The sequence below is a fragment of the Scylla paramamosain genome, chromosome 24, assembly GCF_035594125.1.
Source record: "Scylla paramamosain isolate STU-SP2022 chromosome 24, ASM3559412v1, whole genome shotgun sequence".
Lineage (NCBI taxonomy): Eukaryota > Metazoa > Arthropoda > Malacostraca > Decapoda > Portunidae > Scylla > Scylla paramamosain.
Window position 1 is genome coordinate 14,003,328 of NC_087174.1, and position 20,000 is coordinate 14,023,327.

Consider the following 20,000-nt stretch of genomic DNA (forward strand, 5'->3'; position numbering starts at 1 on the left):
CAGGACTGTATTTGTACATGAACTATCTTGCAAACTAAATAATGTCTTCAAAATCTATTAAACAAAATGTACTAGAGCCTGACAGCATGAGGATGGGAGGACAGTTACATGTGTCTGACAGAGTGCAGTGATTACATAAGTTGATACAAAAAATCAGTTGAGGATAGGAGATGCAATATTTGTAGTGATCTTGTAAGCACTGGAATGAGAGTTTTGGAGTACAGTACACTTATTGACTTCATAGCTGTCCTCTATCCATGAGACCTGATGAAACTAGTGGCCGTGTATTTTCCAGACAATGCCGAGTGTCAGTGTGAAGGACGTCAACCAGCAGGCATTTACTGAGGCCTTTGCCGAATTCTTGAAGAAGTAAGTATTGGCGTATGTCCAGAATTGGTGCTTGTGGTGAAATGATTGCCTTTCATTGAAGTTGCTTTGGGGTGATTTATACTAAAATATTAAGTTACAACTTTATTTCCTTATTGCAGATCCGGCAAGGTCAAAGTACCAGACTGGGCAGATCTTGTCAAAGTAAGTTGTGTACTGTTTTGCTGCATTATGCTAGTAGCATCCCAATACCCTGTATATCAAACACCGAATTTTATTGGTTGTACTCAAAAGTACTAGTAACTTTTTAAGTACTTGAGTATGGGTACATATACATGTACTCGAGGAATCATCGGAGTTTTGTGAAAGTGTTTCTGTCAGTCAGCAGTTAGTCTTGGCAGTGTTCAAGATTTAAGTTTATCTATATATCATTGCCATTTCCTAAGAATTCTTTTTAAGATGTAGATACAACAAATTTCATACATTCCCAGCTTGCATACTAATCCTTGCTTTCTCCAGTCTTTCCTTTCTTGTGTACTCAAGCTCTTTCACCTCATTTTACTGAAAGTCATCCTGCCACACTCACCACTTGTTTGTTGTTCTCAGACGGCCAAATTCAAGGAACTTGCCCCCTACGATGATGACTGGTACTACACTCGTGTGGCCGCCGTTGCCCGGCACATCTACATGCGCTCCCCTGTGGGTGTAGGAAGTGTGCAGAAGATTTTTGGAGGTAAAGAAAGGACTCTTGGATTTGGAAATCATATCAGTCATTGAATGTATCATCTTGTTGTTTGGTAGTTGTCATTTATCTTAATTGCCCTCAATGTGTGTCAGGGCTGGGCAAGTGTTTTGTTATTCTTATTCTTTAGGAATTTATGGAATAATAAGTATGACATTTTTTGAAGATGGAGATTAAAGTATTACCTGAGGTGATAATGACAAGCATTAGTTTGATAATGATGTATGTTGGTCACTAAGTATTGTCTTTAGAGTCCTGTAAAAAAAAAAATCAAGTACTTTTGATGGAATATTTTGGTGCCAGACATTTGCACCAGTACCAAAGTTCTTGTAGTATTCAAAATGTATTTAGTTATGTTTAGTTATGTACTAGTTTTAAAGATTTGCTCTTTTTTTCAGTTCAAAGTTAGATTAGGATTTGTAAATTGTTCTCATAATTTTCTATTTTGTCTTATTAAGGCCATTTAGCCTTCCCAAATTAAGGATGAAATGAACCTCAGTCTCACAGTGTCTCCACAAAGGATACAAGGATTAATATGTACATTCACTTCTTTAATAACTTGTTTGTTTTTTTTAGTTGATTTATGTATAGCTGAGTTAAATTACTTATTTTCTCCCCTGCATTGCATAAAACATTTCCTTAGAATGCATATCTAATAATAAGCATGCACTTGAGGCTGAAGACAACCATGCATTTATCTATCTGTCTGACATCTTGCTTTCCCTTAGGGATGGCAATAAGTGAAGAGCCTCACCTTTCCTTATACAACCATTTCTTGCTTTATGCCTCTTGTGACTTCTGTCACACATTCTTCCACTTCCAAGTGGCTTTCCTCTCCTTTTAGCACCTTTTCCACTCATAATTGTATGAAAGCTTCACTATTCATCCTCTCATTATTGCCAAACCATCTCTGTGTTCCTTGTCATCTTTTCCACCATTACACACCACTTGATTTGTGCAGGTGCCCATACATGCTTTTATTGCTCACTTCTCCCTTCTTGTCACTCCACATACACTTCTCAGGTGACTGTACCTTTACAGCTAAAACTTTTCAGTGCCGTGTCCTGTTCCATATCAAGTATCAATATCAATAATCAATATTTGCAGAACACATGTACTTAGATTTGTTTTCATCTATGGACAGATTTCTTCTTTCAGTAACACTTGCAAGTGGTCTGTTCACAACTCTTGAATTTCACCATTCATTGCACCATTTTAACTTAACACTATTCTATAATACTAAACCTCACCTTCAATCTCTCTCCTTCCATAACCACTGCACACATTCCCATTGCTGGTACACTCACCCTTATTGATGTACAAAACTCAAACTCCTCCATTTCCTTACTCTCAAAACTTACTATCTTACTTTTTCCCACACTCACCTTCAGTTTCTTCCATACACACACTAAAAATTATCCACCACTGAAGTCCACTTTTATTCTATACAAGTAAGACAGCAACATCTGCAAACAGACATGCTATCACACTCCTTACTTTTCCATTAAGCTTGAACTTTGCATCAATATTATCATCATCAGTTTTCATGTTCCTCAGTCAGCCTCATACAGGTGTCATGAAAGTATTACAATCATGGAGGTAATCCAGCCAACTAGACAATCTAGTATCTTATAATAATAAATCCTTCATCCTGTGCCAGCCTTCCCTGTGCTTGTAATACTTCCCCGCGCTCCATACTGTAAGTGCGCTGGCTGGCTATTTTCCTGTACTCATTTTCTGTTTACATCAATATATTTTGATGATGGCAGAAGGATGACATACAGTAAAGTAATAGGGTTTTGTGTCTTGCTCCTTTCAAGGGACTTTATTGACAACAGTCACTATAATTTCCTTTTATAGATGAAAAGACCTTGAAATGCATATCTGCCTATCTGTAGTAGGTCAGCAGTCCCACATAGGGTGGCCCAAGCAAAGCAACACACACACACACACACACACACTTCATATTCTTACCCCTGTCAGCCCTTGTTAGAAAGGGAAAGTCTTGTGGCCCACCATACTACACCTGAGGAGCCCAGGCCCAGCATAGCTAGCCACACACATCCACAGCAAGCCTCAAAAGTATACTTGTGTACCCCCGCCTCTTCATAATGAGACTGTTCACTCTGCACCTACTCTAATCCTGATACCACAACAGATGCAGGCTACTTCCTAAGGAGTGCTCTGTATTCTAACTGGGTCCATATGCCAGTGCGCCCTGCCAAATGTGCCCATACCCTCTCCAAGGGGTAAATAAGATGATGTCATTTTCATGCACTCACCACTGTCGCTCTCCATTCACCACTATCATGCACTATTACTTGCTGCACAGCCATTCCTCTCTCATTCTGTGTAGTTTTCATACTGTTCATCCATGCCAGGCGTGGACTTCCTCTTAAGCTTTCCCCAGGCACATCAAACATTATTCTCTCAATTATTTTAACTATACATAAGTAGATTAAATACACTATTTTTATGGAACTTTATTTTGACTTATGAGGGGCATGATTTTTGTCATTGCCCATCACCTTTCCCTTACCCAACATTTTACTTGATCAAAAGTATAAGTCTAAGAAAAATGTTAGCTAGAATCTCTCTCTCTCTCTCTCTCTCTCTCTCTCTCTCTCTCTCTCTCTCTCTCTCTCTCTCTCTCTCTCTCTCTCTCTCTCTCTCTCTCTCTCTCTCTCTCTCTCTCTCTCTCTCTCTCTCTCTCTCTCTCTCTCCAGTAGAATAGTACATTAGATACATATCTGATGTCTATCTGAGTTTACGAGGAGGAGGCAGTAGACACCTGCCGAAATGATAATTACTCCCATTGAGGTCTAAAGCACTGTTCAGGGGGTGTTGTGAACTTATCATTAAATTCAGCTGTGACCTCACTGAACATTTCCCCTCGTGTCTCACAACACAAGGGGGCAGTCACAGCCTGTCCTCTAAAGACAACTCTCTTCCTCCACACAAAACTACAAGTACCTAATAACACACACACACTTCACTCAAAATTTCAAAATTATCATGGCGACTCCTACACCAGCCTCGGAGTCCCCATCTGGGGAGGGGACCATAAATGTCCCCAGGTCGGACTGCCTTTCTGTCAATGACCCTAAGTGTCTTGACACCCCCCTCAACTTTTTCTTCATTAACTTCTACAACATTCGCGGTCTAAGATCTAATTTTCAATCTGTAGAACACCACCTCTCCTCTTCTAAACCTCATCTTCTTTTCCTCACTGAAACTTAGGTGTCTGAAGCAACTGACAGTAGCCCCTTTTCTATTCCCTCTTACATTCTCTATCCTCGTTTTCGATCCAAAGCTGGATGTTGCATTTATGTGCGCAATGACTTAACCTGCTCTCGTGCCCACGCTCTTGAATCTTCCGAGTTTTCCACCTTCTGGTTACGATTACAGAGTCACTCTCAAACTAAGTTTATCTGTGCTGTATACCTCTCACCTAACTCCTCTGATTATAAGAAATTTTTTGACTACTTAATTTTCAAAATGGACCACATTCTGACCCTCTTCCCTTTTGCAGAAATCTTCATTCTTGGAGACTTCAATGTTCACCACCAGCTTTGGCTTTCCTCTCCCTTCACTGACCATCCTTGTGAACTAGCCTTCAACTTTGCTATCCTCCACGACCTAGAGCAATTGGTGCAACACCATACTCATATTCCTGACCATCTTGGAGATACGCCCAACATTCTTGACCTTTTCCTGACCTCTAATCCTTCTGCTTATGTTGTCATCCTTTCTTCTCTGTTGGGCTCCTCCGATCACAATCTAATATCTGTATCTTGTCCTATCGCTCTAATCCCTCCTCAGGATCCCCCTAAGCGAAGGTGCCTCTGGCATTTTGCCTCTGCTTGTTGGTGGACCTGAGCAGGTATTTTGTTGATTTTCCTTGGAATGACTACCATTTCCATGTCAGAGACCCATCTTTGTGTGCTGAGCACATAACAGAGGTGATAGTGTCTGGCATGGAGGCTTACATTCCTCACTCTTTTTCTCGATCTAAACCTTCCAAACCTTGGCTTAACACAGCTTGTTCTCGTGCTATACATGATAGAGAGGTGGCCCACAAAAGGTACTTAAGCCTTCCATCACCAGAATCTCATGCACTTTATATTTCTGCCCGGAACCATGCCAAGTCTGTTCTCCAACTAGCCAAAAACTCCTTCATTAACAGAAAATGTCAAAACCTTTCAAGATCTAACTCCCCTTGTGATTTCTGGCATCTAACCAAAAACATCTCCAATAACTTTGCTGCTTCTTCTTTACCTCCTTTATTTCAACCAGATGGCACCACTGCTATCACATCTATTTCTAAAGCTGAACTCTTTGCTCAAACCTTTGCTAAAAACTCTACCTTGGACAATTCTGGGCTTGTTCCTCCCTCTCCTCTACCCTCTGACTGCTTCATGCTACCTATTAAAATTCTTCGCAATGATGTTTTCCATGCCCTTGCTGGCCTAAAACCTGGGAAGGCTCATGGACCTGATGGGGTCCCTCCTATTGTTCTTCGAAACTGTGCCTCCGTGCTTGCACCTTGCTTAGTCAAACTCTCAGCTCTGTCTGTCAACATCTACGTTTCCTTCTTGCTGGAAGTTGGCCTACATTCAGCCTCTTCCTAAAAAGGATGGCCGTTCTAATCCCTCAAACTACCGTCCTATTGCTTTAATTTCCTGCCTATCTAAAGTTTTTAAATCTACCCTCAACAGGAAGATTCTTAAACATCTATCACTTCACAACCTTCTATCTCATCACCAGTATGGGTTCTGTCAAAGCCGCTCTACTGGTGATCTGGCTTTCCTTACTGAATCTTGGTCATCCTCTTTTAGAGATTTTGGTGAAACTTTTGCTGTTGCCTTGGACATATCAAAAGCTTTTGATAGAGTCTGGCACAAAGCTTTGATTTCCAAACTACACTCCTACAGCTTCTATCCTTCTCTCTGTAACTTCATCTCGAGTTTCATTTCTGACCGTTCTATTGCTGCTGTGGTAGACGGTCACTGTTCTCCTAAATCTATTAACAGTGGTGTTCCTCAGGGTTCTGTCCTGTCACCGACTCTCTTCTTATTATTCATTAATGATCTTCTAAACCATACTTCTTGTCCTATCCACTCCTACGCTGATGATACCACCCTGCACTTTTCCACGTCTTCATAGATGTCCAACCCTTCAGGAGGTAAACATTTCACGCAGGGAAGCCACAGAATGCTTGACTTCTTGTCTTCCTAAAATTTCTGATTGGGGAAGATCAAACTTGGTATTTTTCAATGCCTCAAAAACTCAATTCCTCCATCTATCAACTTGACACAACCTTCCAGACAACTATCCCCTCTTCTTCAATGACACTCAACTGTCCCCCTCTTCTACACTGAACATCCTTGGTCTGTCCTTTACTTTTAATCTGAACTGGAAACTTCACATCTCATCTCTAGCTAAAACAGCTTCTATGAAGTTAGGTGTTCTGAGACGTCTCCGCCAGTTTTTCTCACCCCCCCCCAGCTGCTAACTCTGTACAAGGGCCTTATCCATCCATGTATGGAGTATGCTTCACATGTCTGGGGGGGTTCCACTCATACTGCTCTTCTAGACAGGGTGGAATCAAAAGCTTTTCGTCTCATCAACTCTCCTCTAACTGTCTTCAGCCTCTCTCTCACCGCCACAATGTTGCATCTCTATCTGTCTTCTACTGCAATTTTTATGCTAACTGCTCATCTGATCTTGCTAACTGCATGCCTCCCCTCTTCCTGCGGCCTTGCTGCACAAGACTTTCTTCTTTCTCTCACTCCTATTCTGTCCACCTTTCTAACACAAGACCAGTAAGTTGACCAGTATTCTCAATCATTCATCCCTTTCTCTGGTAAACTCTGGAACTCCCTGCCTGCTTCTGTATTTCCACTTCCTATGACTTGAATTCCTTCAAGAGGGAGGTTTCAAGATACTTATCCATCAGTTTATGACTACTGCTTTGACCCTTTTATGGGACTGGCATCTCAGTGGGTTTTTTTTTTTTTTTTTTTTTTTTTTTTTTTTTTCTTGGCCAGTGTCCCTCCTACATAATAAAAAAAAACTTTAATGTCTTGGTTGACACCCTGAGATATCCGGCACTTATCCGAGGGCACAAAAGTGTCCCAACTTATCCAATATCCGAGACACTCAGCTCCGACTTAGGTGGGGTTTAGTGTATGTCTCCAGTGGTATGAGGTGACAATTTATGAATGAGTTTATGTAAATAGTGTTTGTTTTCCATTTTTTTTTATATCCTGAAATTGATGTTTTAAGATTAAAATTTTGGACAGTGACAAGAACATTATGACTGCATCAATCAGCAGCTCCACCATTAGAGAGGGAAGAAAACACAGGCTGCAACTTCCTTAGTAGCCTGTGGGTATTTTAGTATCTGTTATGCTACTTGTTAGTTATCATACTTGTGTATATACTCGTATCCAACCAGGCAATGCTTTCTTTCAGCCCGCCAGAGCCGAGGCACTGCCCCTTCACACTTCTGCAAGAGCTCTGGTGCTGTTGCACGTAAGGCCCTGCAGACCCTTGAGAGCCTGAAGCTTGTAGAGAAGGCCCCCAATGGTGGCCGTAGACTAACCTCCCAGGGCCACCGTGACCTTGATCGTATTGCTGCACAGATGAAGGCTGCCTCCAAGGCCAAGGCAACACCAGCTGTACTGACTACTCAGTAAAGATTATTAGTCTGTATTTCAGGACTTTTGTTTTGCCCTTGTAGGTTGGCACTGTGTCTTGATCAGCTTAACAATCAGAATATCCTTAACTTATCACAATTTCTATATGAAAATAAAGAGGTCTTGAAAATGCCTAACCATTTGTATTTTTTGTTCATTATTATTATTTGATTTGATTTGATTTATTTATTTTTTTATTTATTTTTTTATTATTTTATTTTATTTATTTATTTATTTATTTTTTTTTTTACATTTTGAGTTGAGGGTTGATGCTACAGGAAACACAATGTTGCCTTGAAACCTGAATTTAATTCATTCCAGGAGGCTGTTTGGGGCGCAAAATTTCCCCTTGAGAAATAATGAAAAGTGAATTGTTTTTGGACCCCAAAGAAACCCATTACCCCAGACAGTAATCTGAACTTGATATGGTACCCCCAATTAGGTGCATAAATTACACTCAGTTCAGTTAGTAAATAAACGTGAGTATCTTAAAGAGTATACATATATGAAATTATGATAATTCATTTCTGTATGGGCAAAGCATAACATACAACAACACACAATTATTCTGCATGTTGTGTATCAATATTGCCTAAATGCCTAACTTTAAGGAAACATTATTAAGTAACAAGTAAAACTGGTGTGTTAGAAAGATTTGCCAGTAAGTCTTGTTAATAATGAGCCTATAGTAATCACTCGCTCATTGCTCGCCGCCATCTTGATTGACTGTAACAGTTCCAAAAATACAAAACTTTGTCAGGGTTTGGTTGTCCTGTGGTTGTCTTGTTTATACTGTGTGATGTTTAAATGCTGTAAGATTTTTTCTGAATGTGTTTGGATTTTGGGAATTTTTGTTATGGTTCGGATTCTGGTGTGTTCTAACGATGGAGCTTCCAGATCGTGGGATCAACATGTATGTGAATTGGGTTTTCCACTCAAAATTAACTGGGAAAAGAGCAAGAAAAAGTTTTTAACTGGATCTTGACTATATGACAGCAATTATTGGATGGCAAGGAGGATTATTATGATTATGGATGGAGGTTTATTGAAGGGGATGAAAGCTTATCCTTCCTTCATTCCTGCTTTCTTCAAGCACTACTACTAAACGTGGCCACTATTACCCTACAAATACCACCATGATGAAATAGTCAAGGCACAAGTGAAGCAAGGTGGCTATGATGAGGGAGGCAGTGCCTTCAGACACCCTCGCCTTTGGCCATAATTCCTTGCAATAAGACAGGACCAGTTGCCTCTTTTATTCCAGAATGCCATGTGAATGTTACTTAATGCTTCAAGGTAAACAGAGAGCGTGACTTCGAAAGAAAACTAACAGGCAACCACTTCCCTTACTCTTATCAAAATTAAACCTCTAAATCTTAAAACATCGTTGTATTTAATAACTTAACTTATTAAAAAAAAAAAATCACGAGAAAAGGAATAAAACTTACTTTGATCAATTTAACTTTCAACTGTGGATATATAATCACATACTTTTAAATAAAAAAAGGATTAAAGAGGGATGATGACCTTCATAAAATATCTAGATGGGCAATCATTTAATTATTCTCTGAGCCATATTTGGAAATTTCATTATTGCAGATAATAACAAAGTTATTAGGATAATAAAGTTATTAGGATTTTATTATTTTTTTTTCCAGATACGTATGACAATTTACAACATGCTAATGAAATAGTAAAATTTGATAAGATATCAATTTTGCATCTGGAGTGGGACCACCACGAAAAAGCGGGACAAACATTTAAAAACCGAGATTGTTTGCCACAAGTGGAACACGTTGAAAAAGCGGGACTTTCCAGCTTAAAAACAGGACTGAGTGGTCACCTTAGTCTAGTGTTAACTGTGAGTACAATTGTTTGCAGCTCATATTCCTGATTAGAGATGCCAGTATTTTTTCTATTCTAACATTTGTACAGTCATTTTTGTAGTATTTGTCAGTACTGAACACAACGCATATCGAACATTTAAGGCCGTCAAGTTTGTTTAAAGGAAAAAAAAAAGTATGGAAGAATTAAACTATCCGGAGTTGAAAGTGGTTAGATAAAGGTGTATCATTGCACTGTGACCTGACTGGTTTATTTTCCATGGGAAATAAGCTGTTTTCCTGATGATTCTGTTCATGTCCCCTTTGAATATCATCAGAGAGCATTAATTTAAAACTGCCAATGTCAGAACACACTTAATGTCAGAATACACTTAAAAAGACAAGAGCATCAAACTTGTTTCAGTCACTGCTCAGGAGGCTTTCAAAAACTCTTTGTCTTCTTACCTTGGATATCAATAATTGAATTTCCATGATGAGTATTCTGTTTATCCGTTTATTATGATCTACTATAAATACACCATTCAAACACACCCTGACTTAATCATTACGTTCTATACTGCTGGTGCATCACCAGTATGTGGCTGGGAAGCCAGGGTCTGGAAGGCGCACCAAGTAATACAGATAGATGGCAAATGCAAATTAATATTAGTAAATGTAAGGTACTTGCCGGAGGAAGAGGATATTCATATAATGGGTGCACTATGGAATCGAGGCTCTGGTAAGATTAAAAGACGAGAAAAAAAAAAAAGTTGGTTAGCTTTTTCTCCAGAAAAAAAAAAAAAAAAAAAATGCATAGAAGTCAGCCATAAATACCACCTAAAGCAAATCATGTGTAAGGATGCACCTTTAAGACCAATAAAAGTAAAAGCCCAGAGATGATATTAAAGTTATATTTAACACAAGTCAGACGTCATCTAGAATATGACGTGCAGTTGTTCCCTCATTGCAGGAAAGATAATCTAGTTGGTAGGTCTGCTAGAATCAGTACAGAGGAGAATACATACAAGGGATGAAAAGTATTTCCTAGGAAAGGAGATTGAAGCTTTTAGAATTTACATTCCTTGGAGAAGTGTAAGTTAAGAGGGAATTTGATAGATGTCTTTAAGTGATATAGGGGATATAACAAGAGCGACAAACAATAAAATCCTCAGGATCAGTAATCAGGATAGGACAAGAAATAATGGGTTCAAACTTGATAAGGCTAGTCTTAAAGAAAGACGTAGGAATATAAAAGAGAGTGGTAGGTGAATGAAATAGTTTCGGTAATAAGCTTGTTAGTGCCAAGTCAATAAGGAACCTTGAAAAAATAAAGAAGTTTATGGATGAGGATGGAAGAAGGCAGGTATGTTTCATGCAGGGATTGCCACCTGTAAATTCACTTGCTTTGTTGCAGCTTCCCTTATCTTAAGCTTTTAGTAGAATTCGCGCTAGTATACGTGGGTGTGGTACGTGGGATGGTGTAAGAGGAAAGCCCTTCAGTAGAATGGGAAGATGAAAAAAAAAAAAAAAAGTAGTGTAAGGAAAATGAAAGACCCTCATCTTGAGGGAACTCTGTGTGGACAGTCGCCATAAAATGATGATTTTTAGAATTTAATGACAAAGGATGAAACTTCAGTGGGATGACTATGATATTAGGCTTGGCAGATGACTTATTTTATTTATATATTTCTCTTCTCCGTCAGGGGCCAAGGGGCTAAGGGAGTAGTGTGAATGTGAAAGTTTTGTGCTTTTTGTCTTGCTATCCCACGTTGTGGGGGAGACAACCTTGGTATTACTGTACGTTATTCATCCTCAGTTTTCTTTATTAGGAGTTTGTTAAGTTTCATTATCATATTAAATTTTGTAACTTAATTTTTATTCAGATTTTGCTTATTTTATAATGAATTAATGAAATTTATTAGGATTCATTAAAACCTAACAAAACTACATATAAATGGATAGGTTATTGGTTTGTTTAAATTCAATTAATTACCAAATCAAGTTTTGTTATTTCATTTTTAATTCTGATTTCGTTTACTTTGTGGTTTTCAATTAATTTTTTTATTGAATATGGTGGTTTCCCGCGCACGCGCCTCGGTGGTGAGCAGCGGCAGCACGATGGCAGTGGCAGTGCCCGCAGTTTCTACAATCTACAGCATGGTTTTCCTGCATTGTGTGAGTTACTAGCATGTTACAGTAACTGTGTTTATGGCGTATATAGGTATTGATCAAAACTATTAGCGATGCACATAATCCTGATCAGGAACAGAGGTAATGTAGTGTGGTGGTGGGGGCGCTGTATCGGGCATCACCGGCATGTTGGTGCTTGAGAGAATACGGAGTGCAGGAGTTGGCGGGCTCCAGTCATCCTCGGTGATGTCAGTATACGACTAGTGCTCCGTGATAACCATTAATGCCCGGAAACCAACAAAAGTAGTGTGTAATCAAACAACAGTGTGATCCACAGGGCACATGGACAGCCTGTCTAGGCGGGGCTGTGTGTGTGTGTGTGCGCGCGTGTGCGTGCGTGCGCGCGGTTGAGGGGGGGGGGGTGCGGGCATTACTCTAACACGGCTCATTAGCCCAGGATGGATCTCATAGACTTGTGCTGACGGTCTGCATAATTATTCTACATGTCATTCTTCGAGAAACGAGCTACTTAAAGAATCTATGTATTTTTAATTTATTATTATCATCATCATCATCATCATTATCATATCATCGTCATCATCATCATCATATTCTATCATGGGTGAAAATGCTAATCTACATGCAGTATATGTACCGTATTTGGGATCATAATTAACACAGCAGCAGTGGCCCGAGGTACCTAAACAGACAATAACATTCATAACTTGCAGTGGCAAATCTTAAAGGAAAATGGATCAGAGCGTTTTCTAAATGAAAGCTTGACTTATGTATTTGAACGAAGGCACCAGACTTTCTTTTATATATATATATATATATATATATATATATATATATATATATATATATATATATATATATATATATATATATATATATATATATATATATATATATATATATATAATTAGATCATAGTTTGTTTACTTTGGTTATTACCGCCACCACCATCACCATGTCAAGAAAATAAACTTTATAAGGAAAAGAAATATCTACGTAAAACAGTCTCTCTCTCTCTCTCTCTCTCTCTCTCTCTCTCTCTCTCTCTCTCTCTATATATATATATATATATATATATATATATATATATATATATATATAGATTATCAGTTTTACGAAGATACTCCTTTTTCCTTAAAAAGCTCATTTTCTTGATATGGTGGTGTTGGTGGCGGTGATGACCAAAGTAAACAAACTATGATCTAATAAAAAAGAATAGTAGCGTCACGCAGACGGCTGCGACATTGCTTTGCATTCCACCACTGTAAACTATGATTCCCAAACTTTTAAAAGAGTAGACCTGTATCATTATGTTTATTTTGGTGACAACCTCCTTTCCTCACTAAGCCTGTACGGGAAATCAAGATGTTAGCGGAATACTGCCAGTGCTTGAACGCGAGGTGAAAATAAGACAAAACATGGTAGCACGCGTCTCTGAAACCTTAGATCGCTGTCAGGTACTTGCATTCAGTTATGCAGCAGTCACTGCATTTGCATTTGAGATCAGAGCGAACATTGAATTCTTGACGAAACTCGAGTGGAGGGGATGCAGTTATTGAAGCTTTGCTAAGAGTTTATGGCGATGGTGGTCCAAAGAAAACGGCAGTCTGCAAGTGGATTCAACGATTCCAAGAAGGCAGGGAAGACCTGGAAGATGATCCTCGGACCGAAAGACCAAGAACATTGAAAAATGATGAAATAATTGATGTTGTTAGAAATCATGTTGAAGAAGACAGAAGAATAACGGTTAATCAAATAGCTTTGACTCTGGAAATTTCATACAGCTCAATAAATAAAATTTTGCATGGAGATCTGGGACTCGTAAGCTTTTTGCACGATGGATCCCAAAAACATTGCTTCTCAAACCAACTGATTCTTGGAACTGATCTTTCATTGGCGATTCTGAGCAAGATTGAGGCTGATGAAGAGCTGTTTGTGAGTCCAAACAATGGCTTCCGCGGGGATCATCCACGTAGAGTCCAGACCGAACAAGTTCAAATCTGAAAGGTCAGTTCAGAAAGTGATGGCCACCACCGTGGTCTGGGATATGGAGTGGACTTCCTTTGAAGGAAAAAGAATTGTTAACGGACCTTATTATGCATGAGTTTTAAAGAAGCTGAGGGCAGCATTGGTCAAAAAAAAAAAAAAAAAAAAACGGCGAGGAAAGCTACATGGTCGAATCCTCTTTCACCATGACAGTGCACCAGGACTTTCTGCGGGAGTTGCCAATGATTCGACTCGAGAGATCCGATGGGGAGTGCTGGTTCACCTGCCGTACAGTCCAGATCTCGCCTCATCAGACTTCTTTCTCTTTCCAAAGCTCGAAGAATCATTGAGGGAGCTCGCTTTGAAAATATGGATGAAGCTTGAAATGCTGTAAACACATGGTATCGAGAGAGGACTGCTGAGGTCATCATAGAAGGCTTCAATGGGTCTTGAAGAGTGTATTAAGTAGGATTGTAACTACGTTGATAAATAAGTGCGTTGTGTTTGCCCATTTCAGTTAGTTAAAAATGAAAAAAATCTAGATTATTTTGATTCATATTTTCAGCCAAAAAGCTGAAAAAAAGCCAGAAGCCAAAAATAATATAAGTAAATAAATGAAATCATATTAAAAATGATCGGTCATGGTGAATAATCTCCTGAAGGAAAGTCAGGAGTAGGAGGACTGCATGGGAGGACAGTTAATTTTTTGAGGTGTCTTGGTACTGTTCTCTTGGAGCACCATGGGTGGTAGACCGGAGGAAATTCAGGAACAGAAAAACAATTTCGGAGTTCACCAGTAAAAGGGACGAAAGAGTGAAGATGCTGGTTAACTCTTGCGCAGCGAGACCACGGGAGAGGGGAGGTATGCAGTCAGCGTGTGTGGAGGAGCAGCAACTATGGAAGTAACAACTGTGAAAAGGACAAGAAAAGTAGCAAAAAAAAAAAAAAAAAAAAAAAAAAAAAAAAAAAAAAATATATATATATATATATATATATATATATATATATACTCGTATATATATATATATATATATATATATATATATATATATATATATATATATATATATATATATATATATATATATATATATATATATATATATATATATATATATATATATATATATATATATATATATTTATATATAGGAGGAGGAGGCAGTAGACACCTGCCGAAACGATAATTACTCCCAGTGAGGTCTAAAGCACTGTTCAGGGGGTGCTGTGAACTTATCATTAAACCCAGCAGTGACCTCACTGAACGTTTCCCTTTGTGTCTCACAACACAAGGGGGCAGTCACAACCTGCCCTCTAAAGACAACTCTCTTCCTCCTCACAAAACTACAAGTACCTAATAACACACACACCCTTCACCCAAAAATTTTAAAATCATCATGGCGACTCCTACACCAGCCTCGGAGTCCCCATCTGGGGAGGGGACCATAAATGTCCCCAGGTCGGACTGCCTTTCTGTCGACGACCCTAAGTGTCTTGACACCCCCTCAACTTTTTCTTCATTAACTTTTGCAACATTCGCGGTCTAAGATCTAATTTTCAATCTGTAGAACACCACCTCTCCTCTTCTAAACCTCATCTTCTTTTCCTCACTGAAACTCAGGTGTCTGAGGCAACTGACAGTAGCCCCTTTTCTGTTCCCTCCTACTTTCTCTATCCTCATTTTCGATCCAAAGCTGGATGCTGCGTTTATGTGCGCAATGACTTAACCTGCTCTCGTGCCCACGCTCTTGAATCTTCCGAGTTTTCCACCATCTGGCTACGACTACAGAGTCACTCTCATACTAAATTTATCTGTGCTGTATACCTCTCTCCTAACTCCTCTGACTATAAGAAATTCTTTGACTACTTAACTTCCAAAGTGGAGCACATTCTGACCCTCTTCCCTTTTGCAGAGATCTCCATTCTTGGAGACTTCAATGTTCACCACCAGCTTTGGCTTTCCTCTCCCTTCACTGACCATCCTTGTGAACTAGCCTACAACTTTGCTATCCTCCATGACCTAGAGCAATTGGTGCAACACCCTACTCGTATTCCTGACCGTCTTGGAGATACGCCCAACATTCTTGACCTTTTCCTGACCTCTAATCCTTCTGCTTATGCTGTCACCCTTTCTTCTCCGTTGGGCTCCTCTGATCACAATCTCATATCTTTATCTTGTCCTATCACTCCAATCCCTCCTCAGGATCCCCCTAAGCGAAGGTGCCTCTGGCGTTTTGCCTCTGCTAGTTGGGGGGACCTGAGGAGGTATTTTGCTGATTTTCCTTGGAATGACTACTGCTTCCGTGTCAGAGACCCATCTTTGTGTGCTGAGCGCATAACAGAGGTGATAGTGTCTGGCATGGAGGCGTACATTCCTCACTCTTTTTCTCGATCTAAACCTTCCAAACCTTGGCTTAACACAGCTTGTTCTCGTGCTATACATGATAGAGAGGTGACCCACAAAAGGTACTTAAGCCTTCCATCACCAGAATCTCATGCACTTTATATTTCTGCCCGGAACAATGCCAAGTCTGTTCTCCAACTAGCCAAAAACTCCTTCATTAACAGAAAATGTCAAAACCTTTCAAGATCTAACTCCCCTCATGATTTCTGGCATGTAGCCAAAAATATCTCCAATAACTTTGCTTCTTCTTCTTTCCCTCCTCTACTTCAACCAGATGGCACCACTGCTATCACATCTATTTCTAAAGCTGAACTCTTTGCTCAGACCTTTGCTAAAAACTCTACCTTGGACGATTCTGGGCTTGTTCCTCCCTCTCCTCCACCCTATGACTACTTCATGCCACCTATTAAAATTTTTCACAACGATGTTTTCCATGCCCTCGCTGGCCTAAAGCCTCGGAAGGCTCATGGACCTGATGGGGTCCCTCCTATTGTTCTCCGAAACTGTGCCTCCGTGCTTGCACCTTGCCTAGTCAAACTCTTTCAGCTCTGTCTGTCAACATCTACCTTTCCTTCTTGCTGGAAATTTGCCTAAATTCAACCTGTTCCTAAAAAGGGTGACCGCTCTAATCCCTCAAACTACCGTCCTATTGCTTTAATTTCCTGCCTATCTAAAGTTTTTGAATCTATCCTCAACAGGAAGATTCTTAAACTTCTATCATTTCACAACCTTCTATCTGATCGCCAGTATGGGTTCCGTCAAGTCCACTCTACTGGTGATTTTCTGGCTTTCCTTACTGAGTCTTGGTCATCCTCTTTTAGAGATTTTGGTGAAACTTTTGCTGTTGCCTTGGACATATCAAAAGCCTTTGATAGAGTGGCACAAAGCTTTGATTTCCAAAATACCCTCCTACGGTTTCTATCCTTCTCTTTGTAACTTCATCTCAAGTTTACTTTCTGACCGTTCTATTGCTGCTGTGGTAGACGGTCACTGTTCTTCTCCTAAATCTATTAACAGTGGTGTTCCTCAGGGTTCTGTCCTGTCACCCACTCTCTTCTTATTATTCATTAATGATCTTCTAAACCAAACTTCTTGTCCTATCCACTCCTACGCTGATGATACCACCCTGCACTTTTCCACGTCTTTTCATAGACGTCCAACCATTCAGGAGGTAAACATATCACGCAGGGAAGCCACAGAACGCCTGACTTCTGATCTTTCTAAAATTTCTGATTGGGGCAGAGCAAACTTGGTATTGTTCAATGCCTCAAAAACTCAATTCCTCCATCTATCAACTCGACACAACCTTCCAGACAACTATCCCCTCTTCTTCAATGACACTCAACTGTCGCCCTCTTCTACACTGAACATCCTCGGTCTGTCCTTTACTTATAATCTGAACAGGAAACTTCACATCTCATCTCTAGCTAAAACAGCTTCTATGAAGTTAAGTGTTCTGAGACGTCTCCGCCAGTTTTTCTCACCCCCCCCTCCAGCTGCTAACTCTGTACAAGGGCCTTATCCGTCCATGTATGGAGTATGCTTCACATGTCTGGGGGGGGTTCCACTCATACTGCTCTTCTAGACAGGGTGGAATCAAAAGCTTTTCGTCTCATCAACTCCTCTCCTCTAACTGACTGTCTTCAGCCTCTCTCTCACCGCCGCAATGTTGCATATCTAGCTGTCTTCTACCGCTATTTTCATGCTAACTGCTCTTCTGATCTTGCTAACTGCATGCCTCCCCTCCTTCCACGGCCTCGCTGCACAAGACTTTCTTCTTTCTCTCACCCCTATTCTGTCCACCTCTCTAACGCAAGAGTTAACCAGTATTCTCAATCATTCATCCCTTTCTCTGGTAAACTCTGGAACTCCCTGCCTGCTTCTGTATTTCCACCTTCCTACGACTTGAATTCCTTCAAGAGGGAGGTTTCAAGACACTTATCCACCAATTTTTGACCACTGCTTTGAACCTTTTATGGGACTGGCATTTCAGTGGGCATTTTTTTTTATTAGATTTTTGTTGCCCTTGGCCAGTATCCTTCCTACATAAAAAAAAATATATATATGTATATATATATATATATATATATATATATATATATATATATATATATATATATATATATATATATATATATATATATATTATATATATATATATATATATATATATATATATATATATATATATATATATATATATATATATATATATATATATATATATATATATATATATATATATATATATATATATATATATATATATATATATATATATATATATATATATATATATATATATATGTGTGTGTGTGTGTGTGTGTGTGTGTGTGAGAACCTTTAGGCCCTAAAAGTTCACACACACCAGACCCTAAAGTTTAGGGTCTGGCAGTTTTAGTGGGCTTTTTTTTCCACCAGTTTTTTCTTGTCTTTGGCCAGAGTCCATATATATATATATATATATATATATATATATATATATATATATATATATATATATATATATATATATATATATATATATATATATATATATATATATATATATATATATATATATATAAGCGTGAATTAATGCCCCTAAATGTTTTATTTATTTATTTTTTTTTTTTTAATAATCGTCTGAATCTTACCTCAAAAATCCATTATATAAGAGAGAGACCACAGTTGTATCATATAGTCTAGATGTTCTCCAGTGTAATCTGTATTGTGCTGTTGTTTTCCTGCAGCAGCCGGTGACAAGTGAGGTCAGCCTGAGTTGAGGGGTCACACCGGGGCAGACGGAAGTGCGCGTGTCGGGGTACAGCCAGACCTTCCCGGGAGGGTGCGATGGACTGAACCCCTACTGAGACCATGATGTGACCCTCCACGACACTACCACCACCACCATAACTCCCACGACCACTCCTACCGCGACGGCCATTACTGCTACCACGACGCTCAGCCCTCATCGCGTGGAACACAGGCAGGTAAATGGACTTTCTTTTCGTGCGTCGTGCAGTCGTCAGGCACACTGGATGGCCAGCACTCACGAGAGGGACAGAGAAGCATAAGAAGTTCCTCATCCGTGTTTGGCATATTTCCTTGCTTCGTTATCGCTGGAGGATCTTTAACCTTCATTGTAGTACCTTTTTTGGGGCCCATACGACCTATTGCACCTCTGCTTTATAGTCACGCTTGGGGGATACGGAATCAGTGGCAGGGCGGCGCGGGGGACGTAAGTGGGTGTGTTGTGTCTGCCAATGCAATTATACGAACAGGACGTGTGAGGCGAGGACGCTCATCTCTCAGTACGCAGGTGGCGCTCATCCCGGCGTCACACCTGGCTGGACAGTCCCTCAGCCATGTCGGTAATGAAGCGCTGGCGGCCATTAGTCTGCTGCTCGAATGATTGTTTGAGTATTTCAGAGCTGCGCCGTCTCGTATATTTATTCGCTGCGATACAAGCAGAGGTGGCTGAGGTCGAGGCTGAGGATAGTTTTATTTTTCTTCTTATTTCATGGTTTCATTGCATACCTTTTCATTCCAGGCCAGTGTGGAATCGTACGGTTTGTGTGTCTGATAATGACACTTAAATGGACGCTTAGGACCTCTGCGAGTCGCCTTATCCCTCATCCCTACTCGAGACGCTCCGGCGCCCGTTGGTGTGGCTATAGCTCATGATGATGGTGATAATGATGGCCATTCGTAGTCGCACATCACTGCACTGTCGTGGGGTTATAAAATCAACGGGAGTGTTTTAAGGAGCCCGCGAAACTTAATTGCCGTCCAGCTCATGAATGTGTTTGGGACTGAGCGAGACGAGGGTTATGGACGCGTAGCTGATGCTTACACAGCGCCTCTGTCGCGGTGATGGACTCCTGGCG

At 39.9% G+C, this 20,000-nt stretch overlaps 2 protein-coding genes across 4 annotated transcripts in view; both read left to right on the forward strand.

Moving 5' to 3' along the window:
- LOC135112791 (small ribosomal subunit protein eS19-like) overlaps window positions 1-7,786 on the forward strand; it is a 12,865-nt gene extending 5,079 nt beyond the window's left edge. For all 3 annotated transcript variants that reach the window (XM_064027604.1, XM_064027606.1, XM_064027605.1), the window contains exons 2-5: window positions 296-369; window positions 489-531; window positions 934-1,060; window positions 7,547-7,786. In XM_064027604.1, the coding sequence (XP_063883674.1) occupies window positions 299-369; window positions 489-531; window positions 934-1,060; window positions 7,547-7,770 (465 nt within the window). In that variant the 5' untranslated portion in view covers window positions 296-298 and the 3' untranslated portion in view covers window positions 7,771-7,786. The remainder of the gene's footprint in view (window positions 1-295; window positions 370-488; window positions 532-933; window positions 1,061-7,546) is intronic.
- Window positions 7,787-11,660: 3,874 nt separating this feature from the next.
- Window positions 11,661-20,000, forward strand: part of LOC135112795 (protein jagged-1-like) — a 135,969-nt gene continuing 127,629 nt past the window's right edge. The window contains exons 1-2 of the mRNA XM_064027614.1: window positions 11,661-11,768; window positions 18,864-19,103. The gene's annotated coding sequence lies outside the window, so the exon portion shown is untranslated. The remainder of the gene's footprint in view (window positions 11,769-18,863; window positions 19,104-20,000) is intronic.